This window comes from Eumetopias jubatus, unplaced genomic scaffold (assembly GCF_037043125.1).
Source record: "Eumetopias jubatus isolate StellerSeaLion01/CBP00866 unplaced genomic scaffold, mEumJub1_p1.0 scaffold_9, whole genome shotgun sequence".
Taxonomy (NCBI): domain Eukaryota; kingdom Metazoa; phylum Chordata; class Mammalia; order Carnivora; family Otariidae; genus Eumetopias; species Eumetopias jubatus.
Genome location: NW_028274815.1, coordinates 95,348,130 through 95,362,633, shown reverse-complemented (window position 1 = coordinate 95,362,633; position 14,504 = coordinate 95,348,130). Strand labels below are relative to the sequence as shown.

At 40.0% G+C, this 14,504-nt stretch overlaps 1 protein-coding gene across 1 annotated transcript in view; it reads left to right on the top strand.

Annotated features, from left to right (window-relative positions):
- Positions 1-14,504, top strand: part of CFAP61 (cilia and flagella associated protein 61) — a 294,422-nt gene that overhangs the window by 206,246 nt on the left and 73,672 nt on the right. The window contains exon 21 of the mRNA XM_028123773.1: positions 8,033-8,325. Within this exon, the coding sequence (XP_027979574.1) occupies positions 8,033-8,325 (293 nt within the window). The remainder of the gene's footprint in view (positions 1-8,032; positions 8,326-14,504) is intronic.

The following is a 14,504-nucleotide window of genomic DNA, read 5'->3' as shown; positions in this document are numbered from 1 at the left end:
GAGAGTCCCCGCGTGCATGAGCGAGCACAAGCAGGGGGAGCGGCAGGCAGAGGGAGAAGCAGGCTCCCTACTGAGTAAGGAGCCCGATGCGGGACTCGATCCCAAGACCCTGGGATCATGATCCAAGCTGAAGGCACAGGCTTAACGACTGAGCCACCAGGTGTCCCTTAACTGCTTACTTTTTAGGGGTTGGGGAACTAGTGAAGGGGGATAACCAGTGCACAAAACAGCACTTTAAGAGGGTGAACCTCCCATCGGTGGTGCCTATGTAATAACCAGAAAGAGATCCAGAAGGAACAGGTTGGAGGTTGAAGGCGGGGCCGCTGTGCACGCAGGTGGGGGCTGCTGCAGCCACTTCTAGCTTCTACTCAAGCCAGTTACGGGATGACGGTATTGGAAGCTAAAAACTGGAAGCCTGGCACTTCATGAAAGCTGAGCAGGGCTGCGTTCCTGGATCCATTGCCATCGCTCCACCAGCCAGCCCCGACTTCTTCTTCCCGTCACCGTAACAACACCAGGAAGAATGTGGACATCTTGCTTGATAGTTAGCTTTTGCTCCCTCAGTGCTAATTTCCCCCTTTCTCAATAGTTCAGGGTGGGGCTGGCGGAAGGGAGCTGAGGACAGAGCCCTTCCTACCAAAGTCTGAGAAAAAAAATCTCTTGTGTCTCCGTGGCTGGGATTGGGTCACAGGTCCATCCGGGAATCACACACTGAATCCGGGGACACACCCGACCTGACTTGGCTGAAGTACCAGGACTTGAGGGGAGGGGCTTGTTTGTTGAGGATGGAAAGGGATTGTTCTAGAAGAACAGGTGGATGCTGGGTAGCAGAAGCAAATGGATGGTGAATCGGAGGAGGTCAGCTCTGGAATTTCTGCCCATTGAAACTACAGATACAGCCTCAAAGCATCACCACTGTCCACCCGCTCCCCCACCCCTCACCCGCATTCACTATTTTTGTTCTGCCTGCCCCTGCTTCCAAAGGAGAAATGGTTCTGTGATGGAATTAGCCCAGTCTGAAGGAAATTGTTTTCTGGGCTCCAGAGTTGGATAGGTTTATAGATGTAAATTATCCTAAACTATTAGAACCGCTCCGGTGTCGTGGAGAATAGCTGACATCACCGGCTCAAATGCTGCTTTCAACTGCAAACAAAACCCAGAGGTTTCCGCCAGGGGTTTCAGATGGAACCCGGCAACCTAATACATTGCAACAGTTTATGGCATTAATTGAAACTAATTGAAATTCATCTGCTATTATCTCTGCACTTTCCATGAAAATGAAAAGTAAGATGAAAGTAAAGTAAAAAAAAAAAATAAATAAATAAGACGGCCTTAATGGCCCGAAATGGATCAATTATTTTCATCTTTAGCTAAATACAGTTTACTGCCTTATTAAAAGCATGTTTGTTAGGAAAAGTATAACATTAAAATTCCAGTGCACGAATCACCAAGCAAAGCCTTTGTTATGTTATATCTAATATAGTCTTCCCTTTTTATTTGGCAGAGCAAAATGAGACAGGTCAGGCTTAGGTCATGGAAATCTTATGCTTTGACTTATAAAAAATAAAAAGAACATTCTCTGGTCTATTCGTGGACAAGATATGTTTTTTAAGTGGATGTTTATTTCATAATTTACTAATATTCTGTGGTATCTATTTTAAATTCTTTCATTATCTAGTTATTTGCTAAAGTTAATTATACAGATGAAATGCCAATTAGAGGTTTTTTGTTTGTTTTTGTTTTTTTAGGAATGTGTTACAAATAAAATGTAGTGGTATGAGCACTCTGAAACCAGACTCGGCAGGTCTGAGTTCTGCTGAACTTGCTGTGTGACCTGGAGCTAGATCCTTAACCTCTCTGTCCTCAGTTTCCTGAAGAACATAGTAACACATATCTTGTGGGCCTATTTTGAGGATAAATGAGGTCATACATAATCACTCTATGTCTCTTTTGAAGTGGAAAAAGGAAATATAATTCTTCATTAAAATACAATGGTATATGTAAATATACATAGACACAATTAAAATACATAAATTGTAAAATGTAGCATATAGCTTTTGTTTTCTCTGGCCTTAAACATATAATAACTAGGAAGAAAATTCATATCAATATCTGTGTGCATAAATCCTGAGTTGATTTCTTCCACAGACTCTTTGCATACAATGAGGTGTGATTTCATGGCCAGTCTACCAAATCAGGAAATCCCTTCCTTTTCTTCATTTCACAAGATGGTTTTCTTCCTGGAGAATCCTTCATCTTTAGAGTATTGAGTATGATAATGAAATACATACTTTCTAGGTGGTTAAAATTAAAGCACTCAGTTCAAAAGAATAAAATACTTTTTTAGCATCTACTAAAAAAATTGTTAAAAAGGTTGTTCCATTACTCTTAGGGCAAATCATGTCTTAAAAAAATTAAAACCATATTTTATTTTTTGAACTTAACAGGGAGATCACCTTAAACATTTCATTTCTATAAAACCATGTTACTTTTAAATACTGGTAAATTTTCTGGGCACCTGGGTGGCTCAGTTGGTTAAGTGTCCAACTCTTGATTTGGGCTCAGGTCATGACCTCAGGGTTGTGAGATTGAGCCCCACAACGAGCCCCACATTGGGCTCAGAGCTCAGCAGGGAGTCTGCTTGAGATTCTCTCTCTTCCACTGACCCCCAACCCATGCTCTCTCTTGCTCTCTCTCAAATAAATAAATCTTTTAAATAAATAAATATTAGTAAACTTTCTAGCTTCTGAAACTATTATTTATCTCCTCCAGGAAACAGGATGATGAAAGTGGCCTCATTTCCCCTCTGATTAAGATAATTTGAAGAACCTCCAAAACTGGGTGCATTATAATAGTTGAAATGTTAAAAGGTCATTGCCTTACTTTGGTGATCACAATCAAAGTTGCTAGTGTAGTCCTTTATATCTTCAAAGAGCATGTATCAAAAAGCAAGAAGATCACCTTTCCATTTCTGCCAACATTTTAAATGATAAATCTTAGTGCTTTTTTGATAAGGTAGAGAATTGATGGCCTGCAGAGAGTGATTTGAGACCTCACTTTCCCTCTTTCTCCCCATGGTGGGCTGTCAACACCAAAACCCCTCTCTCCTCTTGGGAGCCCCCTTGTACATTTCACCAGGAAGGTACCTGCAGGTTAGCCGCGAGGGAATGAATGAGTACTCCTCTTGCCAACCTTCATTTCTGGAGCTTTCACCGGGTCCTCTTTGTGATGGTACCCTCCTTGTGCTCTGTTTCCCGTTTCAGATCTGTAATCTTTGTAGTGCATAATTTATTCCCTAAAAGGAGCAACACAGATTGACTTTCCATGAAAATTGCTATGGCTATATTCTATTACCCTTTATTGAAAATTCACCCAGGCTGTTCTAATCATCCGTTACCATTTGCCATTTCAAAGCAGGACAGCCCACCACGGTACCTCTGTCACCTATCAGATCAAGTGCAAAAACGGGTTGTTTCTTATCCTTAGATTAACTAAGCTGCAGAGAAGACAGTGACCAGGTCTCTTAGCATAAAACTGATATGCAGGGGAAATCCCCAGCTTTCCCACTCTATTTGCATCATATATGCATAGAAAAGTCAGAAGAATGTATATGATATCCCAGTTATGTGAAGGAGCCCCCTGCAATGTGTTACCCCCTTATAACTATTTGCAAAGACTCCATGAGTTATAAAGTACCAAAGTGGTGGAAATGCATCAATTAAAGTAAATCTCTGGCTAACTGAAGTTATCTGACATTAAAAGCATGCCATACATGAATATATATCATGGGTCCCACATAACCTGGGGCTGCCTCACCCCTCTGTTCAGTCTTCAGGGTGTTTGGCACCAACGGAACCCCATTCACCCCATCTCATATATTCTGGCTGGGAAAAAGCTGTCAGACCCAATGTCTCTCATAGGCAAAGCCCTTTTCTCTACTACTATTCATGGCTCAGTTCACACCTCCTTTCCCCTCACCTGGCAACCACTTTGTTTCACCTATTTTTAAACTCTTTTTTCTCATGTACCCAAAGATTGAAGGAAATCTGTATCTCCAAGGCTATCTCTGTTCTTCTGTCTCTCTGCCCCCCTTTTTTTCTCTCTCCATTTCCTTTCTTCCCACTTTCGTTCTTTGATTCAGCTAAAAATTGACCCAACGGTCACAACATGTTATACAAAGGTCAACTTTCTCATAAAACATTTCCATTTCCTTGGGTTTAAGTGCCTACCAATATGGCAGAAGTATTATTTTATACTGTTGTGTTGTAGGCACACACAATTTTGGTTACATTTAGGATTATGTAAGATTTTGGGAGTCTTACTGGAAACCTAATAACCAGATCTAACATTGTGAAGGGGAACATGTTTCTGTCTTACAAATCTCAGGTATACAACTCATCCTGTGGTTGGATGAAGTAGTGCCAGCTTTATAGTGAATACCAAGTAGAAATATGTAGTAGGAAAATCTGGCCACAGGGAGGTTGTTCTGCAAAAGATAGGAGGCACAAAAGTAAGGCCCAATTAACTTATGATCAACAGTATGATAAACCTCAAACATTCATCCATGTATCTAGTCAGGAAACGTTTTGTCACACCCACGGTAGAGCAGGTACTATGCAAGGCTCCTGGGGTAACATGGCAGGCAGGGCCAACTTGAAGGCACCTCATAGATAATCTTAGGCATGTAGACTATGGTGAGTGCAGGGGAGGAAAGGGAGAGACTACCATGGGCCTCCTGGGGCTTCACCTGGCTGGAGGCTGGACTGTCTGCTTAGATCAAGGCACAACCACAGGCTGTGGTCAGATCTTGACACGGGGGCTTCAAAAGCACTATTTCTATCCCAGCCATGCTAGAAAATTACTTCAATGAATATAATTAATCATATGTTTACGCCTAGGTTGGTATATGTCCTGAAATAAATCAATAATCAAAATCTTTGTCTATTAGGTTTATTCTGGGGGAGCATAAGACTTTGCTTATCCTATGAATTATGTCCATGCTTCTATTGTTGCTGTTAGCTTATCAAAAAATTATTTTCCAGGCATTTGAGTGAAGCCAGCGTTATTGGTAACAGCTCTAAATATTATTGTTAGTTTTTTTGTGTGTGTTTGAGTACAGTCTACACACAATGTTACATTAGTTTCAGGTGTACAACATAGAGATTCACAACTCTATAGTTTATGCTATTGTTACTGATGGTGATGAAAGTGATAATGGATTGTGTAGCAAAGTGCTTGGCTTTGTGCCTGATATATAGGAGTCACAAGCTAAATATGAATGGACTCTAAAAATTCTTTACCAAGAGAAAGTGCAAAATGATGTAGAAAGAACTCACAAATATGGAAAGAATAATCCCCCTCTGAGAGTGCAAACATTTAAAGATTTTATTGTTTTAAGTATTCTCTGTACCCAATGTGAGGCTCAAATCCACAACCCTGAGAACAAGAGTCACATGCTCTACCGACTGGGCCAGCCAGGCTCCCCCAGAGTGCAAACATTTAAAAGGCAAGAAATGGAAGTGGCAGAGCTGACTTCGTCACATCGGGTCTTGTTATATTTGTGAAAGGATGTGATTTGACCAGTGACATGTTCTTATTTATGTTGTAGATTATATTAAAATGAGATTCTACTATAGTCTGTGGGTAATGAGAGAAATATATGTAAATAGTCTTATAAAAGATGTTTGGATGAAAACTTTTAGATGGCATCACATAAGCATCTATTTACTATGGCCAGTATGACTGTGAGAGTTTGTGTTCAGCAAACAGCCACACCCTCCCCACTCCTACCGTGGGCAGAGTGTGCTTCTCACTCCTTTGACCATGTGCTTGGCCCTGTGACTTGCTTTGCTCAATGGAATGTTAGTGGACCTACTATTGCAAGGAAGGGCTTGAAAAGTGAGCAGTTGCTCTTGCCCTCCTGGCCCCCTGCCTTTCTCCATAAATAGGACAGGCCTCAGGTATCTCTTGGTCCAAGGAGAATGAAACATGGTGCAGACCCGATCCCAATCACAATGTGGAGCCAGATGGGGCACCATCAGCCAGCACGCAGATGTGTGAGCTGACCTACAACAGTAGGCCAGCTGTTGTTCCACACTGAGTCTTGGGGTGGTTTGTGACGCAGCATTATCGCAACTCTTAGGATAAGCAAAGACTCCGGGGGGGGGGGTGGATTTTGTTTCAAACTGAACTTCAAGATAGGCAAATCTATTCTGAAGTTAGAATACCTATCAATAAATTTAAAATTTTAAATTATTTAAAATATTAATCTAATTTAAATATGAGAGATTTTATAAAATATGTTACCTTTTGAAGTGAAAAGCAGCGCCCTCTTCAGCTGCCTACAATCTGTGGGCAGCCCCTGTTAGACAGTACCCAGCAACATCACATTGCCCAGGCTTCCATGACCCTCTCATGAAAAAGCCCATCTCACACTATCTAGAAACTAACATGAAAGAGACTGGAAAAATATTCAACTCTGAACTGTGTGGGGGCCTAAACACTTAAATTTGTTTCCCCAAAAATGAATGTTGTTTTGACATGCATATTTTAAAAGGGCAGAAGACCTCAAGCCTTTGACAGTTTCAGGTTCAAGTTTTGGCTTTCCTGGCAGGCTGATTCTTTGTTGTGCCAGACGGCAAGGATGCATGTTTCACAGCAGGTGGAAGCCTCAGTAATTTTAGCAAAATGTTGGCTCTTTCAGCCATGGAAAATGCAGTCCACCAAGGAATGTTGCATTAGAGCATCTGAATAGAGAGGGAATCATAGCCACAAAATTAGAGCCTCCTAATGAAGGCAGGAAGAAAGGACCCCACCCTCTGGCCTCAGTGCCTTCTTGCCATTCCATATTTGAGCAACAGGAAGTATGGGAGAACTTTCTAGATGCTGTTACCCTCAAAGAAGAATCTGAAAGTTATTCTAGTTCCTTTTTTCCCCTAAGCAAATAAGACAAGCAAGCCATTACACCTTCTTTCAGTTTTAGATGGAAATGATTTTTGCATCATTTATTCAACCAAATTGAAGAAATACACTTACCATTTATTTTGCCTTGTAAAATTTCTCTCAATATCATTCCATAAACAAGAGGGGAAAAAAAGAGATTTTCAATGAATCTATCATTTTGTCATAAAGTTTTACATATTGCCTGACAAGTGAGTCTACAACAGTTCTTTTGTAAAAAGGTAAAAATGTCAATTCAGTGTCAAAAATAGCATGTAAATAGCATGTAATACATTTCACTCATTTGATAGTTTGATCTTAAAAGTGATGAAACTAGTAGAATAACTATGTAATTACTTTTGTAGTATTTTTAAGAATGTAAATAAGTAGTTTAGACTATTGCCATCTAAACGCTCTTACACAGAGGAAATCTTTCAAGATTCTGTTGTGATTTCATTCTTACTGACTGAAAGAACATCCTGCTGTTCCTTTTGCCAGGTCTTGACTCCTTAAATCTAAAAATCAGAATTTGAATCTTCATTAAATTATCCGTTGAAAAGCAGAATGTTCTAGTCTTTCGTTCTCAAAAAAAGGAAAGAGATTTCCTTGAAATCAACCCAATTCAACACTTAAATATTAAAATATCTGTACCATCATGTCCATGACTATGTGTGTTTTTTTTAATCAATGTCCTTTTCATCATTTACGCAGAACTTGCAAATATTGCAAACTTTAATTTTTTTCCTTAACAAATGTAGCGACTAGAGAACAAAGACAAGATAAAAGGTTTTATTCCAGATGGCTTCATTTAGCATAATTTCAACTTTCAAATTACAGGACCATAGATGAATGTCCTACTTCTGGGTTGAAAGTACTTGACTACTTTGTGGGATGTTTTGTGCCAATTCTTTACTAAATTATCTTGGTCACCGTTGCTAGGTAACACCGCTGGCTTCCCGCAGCTGAAAGGAGGAGAAGGTTATAGGGAACAATTCGGCATTATTAGCATTTGACTAAGAAGGTTGTTGGGTTTTTTTTTTTGTTGTTGTTGTTGTTGTTTAACCATAGATCTTAACATTTCCCCCCTTTTCAGGGTATGTCATTGTCTATGGGAATACAATTGACACTTACACCACAGTGGAGACGCTCTTAAACATCGGTGTGAGGGGCTCCTATATCCACCTGGTGCAGCCCCCGCCCACTTCCACCATCACCTGCATCAACAACTACTCGGTGGAGAGCGCGGTGGAGGAGGCGCTCAGAGCAGCTGGGGTTACCGTTTACCGCGATGCTCTCCTGGCTCAGTGGAACGAGGGCCGGGACCCAGACCCCATTCGCAGCGCCTGCTTCACCACGCCCACCAAGCCTTTCAGACTTCCGTGCTCCGTGAGTAGGTCCCTGTGAACTTCACTTGCCACCTGCGGAGAGCCGTCACCTGACCAGGACGCTGGGTCCCAGAGATGGCCCGTGGGGGATTTATAGCCACAGTTTTTGGGTTTTCTTTTCTAATGGTTCAGATGATCTCTTGCTGAGGGACAAGCCACCCCAAACTTAGTGGCATAAAACAGCAATCATTTATTATGATTACCTCTCCATTCTGGGGTTTGAGGGAGCCCAGCTGGGCATTTCTCAGGTGAGGTCTCTTATGTGGCTGAAGTCAGACTGTGAGCTGGAGTCATGTTCATCCCCCTGTCTGGCTTTTGATGCTAGATTAGCTTCAGCTGAGATTTTGTCCAGAACACTTCATCTTGGCAGGGTGACTTGGTTCTAAGAGCCAGTGGGAAAGAGAGAGAGAGAGACTGTATCACCCGCCTATATCCAAGGGGAAGAGAATTAGACCCTGCCTCTTCATGGACTGAGTGTCAAAGGTTTGAAAAGCGCTAACAGTGACCGAGAACTCACTGTGTCTCAGGCACCATGGTGCATGCTTACAGTACAGTCCGTCACCTGGTCACAACAGCTCTGTAAAGGAAAGCATCCCCATTTTACAGATGAGAACACTCTGACCCCAAGTCAGTGGTATGCTGGGCTCCCGACCCAGTTCAGAAGTACCCCAAAATCTATACTGCTGTTAACTTTCTAAGATTCTGGAAACAGCAATAGGGGTTTCTCCCCCATGGAATGGAGACTTAGAAGACCTTTCTCTCTCTCTCTCTCTCCCTATCTATCTATCTATCATCTATTATCTAGTATCTACCTATCTATTATCTATCTATCTATCTATCTATCTATCTATCTATCTATCTATCTATCTATCTATGTTTCAAGAGAAGAACTTTTCTCTCAGGTTGTGTAATAGTCTGACCTCATATTTGCCAGTCAGATTAGCAGAAGCCAGCAGTTGGGGAGAGAGGGACGGGGCCAGTCAATCTAACAGAGAAGCAGGAGACCCCTTACAAAAGGGAGGCTGAGTTCAGTGTGAGTGTGGGGCTGGGTGGGTCAAGGGTATATATTATTGGTTGTGGTAAAGAATGCTAGCCACATTTAGTGGGCAAACTGGTTGGGGGAAGCCAGTGGGGGCTCATAGCAATCCCTTACCTAAGTCACATCTTCTGACTCAAATGCCCCCACAGGTAAATGAGGGTGACCCTCATCCCACACCCACCCCACAGTCTATCTAGATAGGAGCTCAAAGCACACCACCAGCGCAAAAGAGATTTCTCTGGAATCCCTCATTTTATCCTGATGATCTATGGAAATTTTGCATTCTGCTCTTTCATACATGTGTTTATTCATTCATTCCACAAATATTCACTGAACGTCTGCTAGGTCTTAGGCTCTGTCCTAAGTGTGAGAGTCATAGCAGTGAAAAAGACAGAAAAAGTTCATTTTATTTTAATGTAAAAATGACATGGTATATACATGTATGTCACAATATCTATTTAAATTAAGAAGAATCCAAATGTTTTCACCCAAATTTTCTCCCCAAAATGACAATAATGGAAGATGTGCCAAATTTATGCCGGGGAAACTCTGGAGCTAAACACATACCCTACTTAGGAAGTAGAGGCATAAGAAAACCTCCCCTAGTAACCAATTGAATACAGGTTCTCTAGCAGCCCCCTTGGGCCTTTATTTCCCTATTTAGATCAAAACTGAAATCATGGCAAAGACATTTTGCAAATGCTCTCAACTGCCTTGGATCTAACACACCTTCCTTCTGAAACTTCATCCTAAAGCAAACTGAGCCAGGTAAAGTCTCCTGCTTCCCCCACTGTGCTCTGCACCACAAGGAACAGCCACTGCAGGTGATGTTTCTCAGCCCTAGTTGCTCACTGACCTTCATCTGTGTTTGGCTAACAGTAGGTACTGGCAGGAGATTTCTCCGTTCTACTGTCAGCTTTGAGTAGCATCTCTGTCAGGGCATTAGGAAACTTTTGGTGGGGATGAATACATTCATTATCTTGACTGTGGTCAGTGTTGTGGGTTGCATTATGTCCCCCCCCCCCCGGAAAGATAGGGTCCTAATCCCCAGTACCTGTGAATGTGACCTCATTGGAATTAGGATCTTTATAGATGTTATCAACTGAAGAGGAGGACATACTGGATTGAGGAGGGCCCTAAACGTAATAACTGGTGCCTGTCTATGGAGAGAAAGGTTGGATTCAGAGGAGACCCTTGGGGAAAGAGGCCATATGATGAAGTGATGGCAGCTGTAAGTCATGGAGCAGCAAGCATGGCTGGCAACCACCAGAAGCTAGAAGAGACAAGCTGCAAGGAGTCTTCCCTAGAGCTCTAGGAGGGAGCATGGTCATGACAACACCATGACTTCAGACATCTCATCTCCAGAATTGTGAAAGAGTAAATTTCTGTTGTTTTAAGCCACCCACTAACTGGTACTTTGTTGCAGCAGGACTGGCAAACTAAAACAGATTGCGTCACAAGCATATGTACCTGCTAAAGCTAAAATTTTTAGACCTGGAATCATACATTATGTGCTAGTTTATATCTGGCTCCTGTCACTCAGCATAATGGTATTGAGATTCATCCATATTATTTCATGCATCAATAGTTCTTTCTTTTTCATTGCCGAGTAGTATTCCACTGTATGGCTATATCACATTTGGTTTATTCATTCAGTTGCTATGCATAATCTTGTACACATCTTTGTGTAGACATATTTTCACTTCTCCTAGCTATACATCCAAAGAATGGCTAGGTCATATGGTCAGTGAATGTTTACCTTTTAAAGAAGCTGTGGTACTGTTTTCTAAAGTAGCTGTATCATTTCATATTTCTACCAGCAATGTATGAGAGTTTCAGTTGCTCTATATTCTTGCTGGCACTTGCTATTATCAGCCTTTCTAATTTTAGCCATTCTAGTGGGTATGATATGATGTATCATTGTGTTTTTAATTTTTGATTTCCTGATGACTAATGATGTTGGGCATCCTCTCATGTGCTTATTGACCATTGGTATATCTCCCTTTGCACAGTATCTGAGCTATTATAAGTGGGTTTGTAAAATTTTGTTTTCCAACTGATTGCTGCTAGTAATTGGAATGCAGTTGATCTTGTATATAAACATTGTATCCTGAGACATTAATAAATTCACTTATTCTAGAATTGCTTTCTAGGTCCATAAATAGTCTGCAAGTAGGAACTGTTTTACTTCTTTCTCATATTTAGGCCTTTTATTTCATTTATTTGCTTATTCTACTTGCTAGAACCTCCGGTGAAATGTTGACTGAAAGTGGGGAAAATGGACATTCTTGCCTTTTTCCATATCTCAAAAGGTAACTTTTAGGCATTTGCCCCTTTATTTTGAGGTTAGCCGTGTGGTTTTTGGTGCCTTTTATCTGACTGAGGAAGTAACCTTTCATTCTTAGTTTGCTCAGAAGATTTATCATGAATAGCTATTGAATTTTGTCAAATTTTTTTTTCATGTCTATGAATAAAAGATCGTATTCTTATCTCCTTAGTGCTATTGATAGGGTGAATTACATGGATTGAGTTTCAAAATGTTCAGCTAACCTTTCATTTCTGGAATAAATCCTAGTCATTCATGATGTATTATCCTTCTATATATTGTTGAATTTGATTTGCTAATGTTTAAAGAACTTTTGAAACAATTTTACAACTATATTCATGAGGGTTCTTATCTGTTTTTTTTCCCTGGTTTTGTGTAATTTTCCTTGGGTAACTTTCTGGTTTTGTGTAATGTCTTTAAAAGTTTTCAGTATTTGGGCTATGCTGGCCTCATAAAATAATTTAGGCAATGTTTCCTCCTCCTCTGTTTTCTGAAAATATTTGTGTACAACTCAAATGTTTGATAGAATCAACCAGTGGAAACATCTGGGCCTGGAGTTTATGTTGTGGGAAGGTTTTTGATGAATTCAATTTCTTCATTAGCTCTAAGGCTACTCAGATTTTCTGCTTCTTCATATGTCAATTTTGGTATTTTGTATTTTTCAAGAAATTTGTCCATTTCTTTTAAATTGGTTAAATGTTGGCACTAAGTTGTTCACATCTCTTATATTATCTATGTAAAGTCTAAAATCTGTAGCATAGCCTGTATTTCATTGCTGGTATTAGAGATTTGTGTTCAATCTCTCTCTCTTTGTTCAGCTGATGAGAGCGAGAGAAGAGAGACACAGAACTGTCTAAAGTTTTCTGTCTAGCTAGCTGTTTGCTGACTTTATTGACTTCTTCAAAGAACCAGCTTTTGAGTTTACTAATTTTCTCTTGTCTGTCAGTTTTCTCTTTTCATTGATTTCTGCTCTTAACAATTATTTTCTTCTGCTTGCTTTGGATTTACTTTGCCCTTTTTCTAGTTCCTTAAGGTAGAACCTTAAGCCATTATTTATATACACATTTAAAGCTAATTTCTTCTGTGTTAGCTGTATCCCACAAGTTTTAATATGTTGAGTATTCATTATCATTTGGCTCAAAAAATATTTTCTAATCTCCTTTACGATTTCTTCTGTGACCCTTCGATAATGTAGAAGTGTGTTATTCTTAGATGTCATATTTTTATTGATTTCTAATTTAATATCATTGTGGTCACAGACATTCTGTATGATTTTAATCATTTATGATTTATTGAGACTTGTTTTATGTGCAAGCATATGGACTATCTTTGTGAACATATAAAGAATATATAGTTTGCCATTGTTGACTGTAGTGTAAATAACATTTTTTTAAATTGAAATGGGGTTGACACACAATGATGCTGCATTAGTTTCTGGTGTACAAGACTGATTCCACATATAAGTAATGATTAGTTCAGTGTGGTTGACAGTGATGTTTGGATCTTCTTTGTCTTTATCAATATTTTTTGATATAGTTCTATCGATTGCCAAGAGAGATATTAATATCTCTTACTATTATTGTGGGATTTTCTATTTCTCCCTTCAATTCTGTTAATTTTTGCTTTCTGTCTCTTGAGGCTCTGTTATTAAGAACATGAACATTTGTAATTGTCATATCTGCCTCATTAACTGTGCTTTTTATCATTATGAAATGTGCCCCTTTATCTCTGGTAATATCATTTATTTTATTTTTTATTTTTTTATTATTTATTTTATTTTAAAGATTTTATTAATTTTACAGAGAGAGACACAGCGGAGAGGGTGACTCAATCATTAAGCGTCTGCCTTCGGCTCAGGTTCTGATCCCAGGGTCCTGGAATCAAGCCCCGCATCGGGCTCCCTGCTCCGTGGGAAGCCTGCTTCTCCCTCTCCCACTCCCCCCGCTTGTGTTCCTTCTCTCCACTGTGTCTCTCTCTGTCAAATTAATAAAATCTTTAAAAAATATATATATATATCCTTTATTTTAAAGTTCCCTTTATCTGCTATCCTTCTTATGTTTACTGTTTGCATGGTTTATTTTTTCCATCAGTTTACTTTCCGTGTCCTTATATCTAAAGTGTCTCTTATAGGTATCATAAAGTAGATTTTCTTAGTATTTTCATTGCTGTGTAGCAAGTTTGACAGATTTAGCAAACTAAAACAGTATCCATTTGTTAGCTCATAGATCTGCAGGTTGGAAGTCATGGTGTGATTGGCTTCTCTGCTCAGGGACTCTCAAGGCTCCAGGCTGTGCTCTAGCTGGAGCTTGTATCTTTGGTTGAATTTAGTTTATTGCAGCTGAGGATGGGAAGTCCCTGTTTCCTTGCTGCTCAGACAAGGTCCACTCTCCATTCTGAGAGGCCATCTACATTCCTTGCCACATGGCTCCTTCCATCTTCAAGCCAGCAACAGAGAGTCTCTCTCATGTCAAATCTCCCTCACACTTCACATCTTCTTTGGGACAAGCCTAGTGTCTTTTAAAGGGCTTACCTGATTAGGTCAGACCCAAAGAGCATATCTTAAAGTCAGCCATGCCATAGAACACCCCCTAATCATGGGGGTGATCCTCTCATCACAGTCCTAGTTCATGTTCACACCTAAAGGGAGGGGTGGGAATTTTGAGGACCAACTTAGAAATCTGCCTACCTCATGCTTTTCTATTCTTTCTGCCTTTTAATTGAAGTGTTTTACCACAAGTATTTAATGTAATTATTTATGTGGTTAGATTTAGGTCTACCATTTTGTTATTGGTTTACTGTTTGTCTCCTCTGCTTT